Source organism: Limulus polyphemus, unplaced genomic scaffold, assembly GCF_000517525.1.
Source record: "Limulus polyphemus unplaced genomic scaffold, Limulus_polyphemus-2.1.2 Scaffold463, whole genome shotgun sequence".
Taxonomy (NCBI): domain Eukaryota; kingdom Metazoa; phylum Arthropoda; class Merostomata; order Xiphosura; family Limulidae; genus Limulus; species Limulus polyphemus.
In genome coordinates this window covers 449,442-452,944 of record NW_013666073.1, presented here as the reverse complement: position 1 = coordinate 452,944, position 3,503 = coordinate 449,442, and the positions used below count along the sequence as shown (strand labels likewise).

The 3,503-nt window shown below is 27.1% G+C and overlaps 1 protein-coding gene across 2 annotated transcripts in view; it reads right to left on the bottom strand.

Annotated features, from left to right (window-relative positions):
• Window positions 1–3,503, bottom strand: part of LOC106458435 (exportin-5-like) — a 137,640-nt gene that overhangs the window by 82,828 nt on the left and 51,309 nt on the right. For both annotated transcript variants that reach the window (XR_002610372.1, XM_013917949.2), the window contains exons 11-12: window positions 2,860–2,985; window positions 2,346–2,436 (exon numbers count right to left, since the gene is read on the bottom strand). Coding sequence is in view for 1 of the 2 variants with exons in the window: in XM_013917949.2 (XP_013773403.1) it covers window positions 2,346–2,436; window positions 2,860–2,985 (217 nt within the window). In the remaining variant the exon portion in view is untranslated. The remainder of the gene's footprint in view (window positions 1–2,345; window positions 2,437–2,859; window positions 2,986–3,503) is intronic.

Here is a 3,503-nt window from a genome sequence, read left to right as displayed (position 1 = left end):
AATCAATTTCTTAATTTAAGAGTAAATATTAAAAAAAACAAAAAACAGATAAAATATCGATTTTTGTGTGTCACGTGGTATGTTGAATGCAGCACCGGTTCAAATTAGATGTTTGTGATGTCAAAATACTAAGTCTATAGTTTCGTACGAACTAGAAACTCAAATTACTGATATTAACAAGCTAGAATATAATATAAGAGCCTCTTATCTTTTCAATTTGCTACAATATTGCTCATGTAATAAATCAAGCACAGTGGCACCCTACCCACCTCTTTAAATTTTCCCTTATATACGCGTACTTCTATATATGACAAGAAGCTCAGAATGTCCCTCTAGTGGCTTTCTCAGCTAGTTTAACATCTCTGGATGCGATGTTTTTCTTTTGAACCAAGATTTCAAAGAGGTAGGTTGCGTCTTTAGTCTGCTCTAAATTTCATATTTTTTTTAGACTGAAATACAGCTTAGTTACTAAGCTTGATAAATTATAGTGGAATTCTATGATAGTGATAAAGTAATTTATGATTTTGTTTTGTATCCTCCACGTGCAAAATTTTAAAAGGCTTAGCAACCTACATTAAGCAGCAACTGAGTACAAAGGTCATAACTAGCAGAGATAATTGTTTGTTTTACTTTTTTATTTACTGTTCCATGTTTTAAGATAAATAAGTTTAAGACCTTATTTCTAAATGGTAATAATGTATGTACATATATAATTGGATATTATATTATTGGATACGGTAACATGAATTTTAGCCAGGCACAGCTGAAAGGTCAATATAATAAAAATAATAAATATATATAAATTCATAATGCTATGAGATTTAAGCTATTTAGTCTAAACATTTATGTTTTCGTACTATAATCTGTAGTCATTCTAGAATGAAAAAGGCATAATTTATATTTATTTCCTAATTTTTTAACATGGTTATGAGACTGGTCAAATTCACCAAATGTGTACCAAGATTTACTGAAAATAACAGATAAATATAAAGTTTTTTTCTATAGAAAGGTTTGATAAATATTTGGACATTACAAAGATTTTGCAAGTGAAATTTGAAATTTTTTGGATGCATAAAATTATCTTTAATCTTAAAATGAAAATTACATTGCATGTTGAACATGCAACATGTGAAAAAAAAAGGCATGAGAAAAACATTGCTTTAGAAACCTTAAGACTTAATCAAAAAATCTGATATTTTGCATATGAAAGCATTGTAATGTTAACTGATAATTTGCCAAATTTAGTTAACATACTCTTACTAATTTAGAAGTTGTAGCATGAAAACTATTACAAGCACAATATGGTTATGAGGTCAGTACCAGGGAGTGAGCCCATGATGAAAAAGTTAAGCCATTTAGGATAAATGTAGTTTCATGTTACAATTTGAAGTCATTCTGAAAAGAAAAAACAATAATTTATATTTATTTCATATTTTTCAATGGTGGTTATGATGTCAGTCAAACTGACCAACCCCATAGAGTTAAGATAGAGAAAATAACAGAAAAGATATAAAGTTTAATTGAAAAAAACACCTTTGAAATTTATTTAGGGTTCAGAGATTACTCAACTGAAATTTGACAATTTTCAGATGAATAAAATTACTTTTAATCTTAACATGTAAATCACTTTGCACTCAGAGCAGTTAACACTGACTCCATGTATTCCCCAAGAAATTGTTAGTAAAAATACTTTATTAAAAATTCAGATTTTTTGTCTAAAAAAAGACTCTGTTTACTGAAAGCTTATGAAATTTCAGGAAGATACAAAAAACATCTTAGAAGTTACAGTATGGAAAATCTAACAGTCAATTTGGGGTCACAAACTCAGGCGAATGTGCATAGCGAGAATTAAGCTAAACACAGATAGTGTTCTTTGAATGAGTATTCAGTTTCTGCACAACTTTTATAATTCCTCCATAATTTGTTCATCAATATATAGAATAAAATGTTTTCTTTTGACATTACCCAACCAATGCTCCTTTTAAGTAATTATTTTAGATTCACAATATTTTACTTGCAACAACGTTGTTTCACACAAACCATGTGATTAGGTTCAAATCATTACATCTTAAGTATCAGAAAAAACATGTTAGAATTAAAACTAAAGTTTTGTCCACTTCACTACTTTGTTGATATGACAGCAAGATGCTTATGACTGAAGTGGATCCGATTTTATATTGTTAAAAAATTCATTTTTATCCTTTATATATATTACTTTTGTTCTACCTTACCCTTCATTGAATTGAGAATTTTGAGAAATATCTAGAACAATGGATTTTATGTGTTCTTTTGTTGATATTTTTATATTTATATCAAATGAAAAGCACAAAAAATAGTGTATTTACTGATATAAAAACTGTGGTAATCCTCATCCTTATGAAAGTCTATTCTTGAATATTCACAACTGAGGGAATTATTTCCAGATGGAAATCCTACCTGTAAGGAAAAAAAAAAATTTAATATTAAAAACAAAATATTAAGACTTTATAAAGTCAACATTTTGATATTTGAATCAACTTTGAAAGAAATACTGCCTACTTTTTAATGTTGTCTTTCACATGTCCTTATTTAACTATTTTAAAACTGTATGGAATTTTGTATATAAGATATTCTTTACTGTTAGATTTTGTAGAAGTTAAAAATAAAAAAAGTATTTTTGTTTTTTTACCTAAGTAGATTTCATCTGTTTCACAAATGATTACTTTTATTAATAAATGTGCTATAGAATTTGCAAAAATTTTTATTTACATTCTTTTTCCAAATATTTGTATCTCAAAATTTTCAAACATACAAAATAATTCAATATATATTTTTATGTGTAATCTAATTTAACATGCAAGTTACTGAATGATCATTCACCTTCATTAACTTTTCTATATCACTTTCAACAACTTTAGATAGGACAGCTTGAAGACAAGGATTCTGGGATATAGAACGGTGTCGAAAAAATGTTGCCCACAAAGTTTGAGTGTAGCTGCTTAGAACCTGTTCACAGATGATTAAAGAAGTCTTTAAGTAGCAATAGTTGTTTAAAAGTAAACTTTGCTAGTATCATTATATTACCATTAACATAATATGTTAACGAAACAATTATTTTCACAGACTAGTTTCTCAAATTATATATCATTCTTCCAAATATTTGATAAAACTTTAAACATTTATAAAGTAACATTTGGCATAGAAATGTGTACTTATAGTTTAAAATGTCTTTTTTTTTTCCATATGAGACATGAAAATATTTATCTTAGGATATTTCTAATGGGAAGATAATCCTTTGATTCAGAATGTTATCCCTAAAATTACCATGTGCTAATCTAAATTTAAATATTTCCTATATTTAGAATTTTCTTTATAAAGGTAATGCTATTTTCAAAATTTTAAATATATCACAATGGAGACATCCAAGTTATTAATAGTCATGTGTATTTATACAGGAGCCAATTTTGAGATTTATACACAATTAAAGTTGGGGTTTTCTGGGATAACAAAGGTAGAAAGATCAT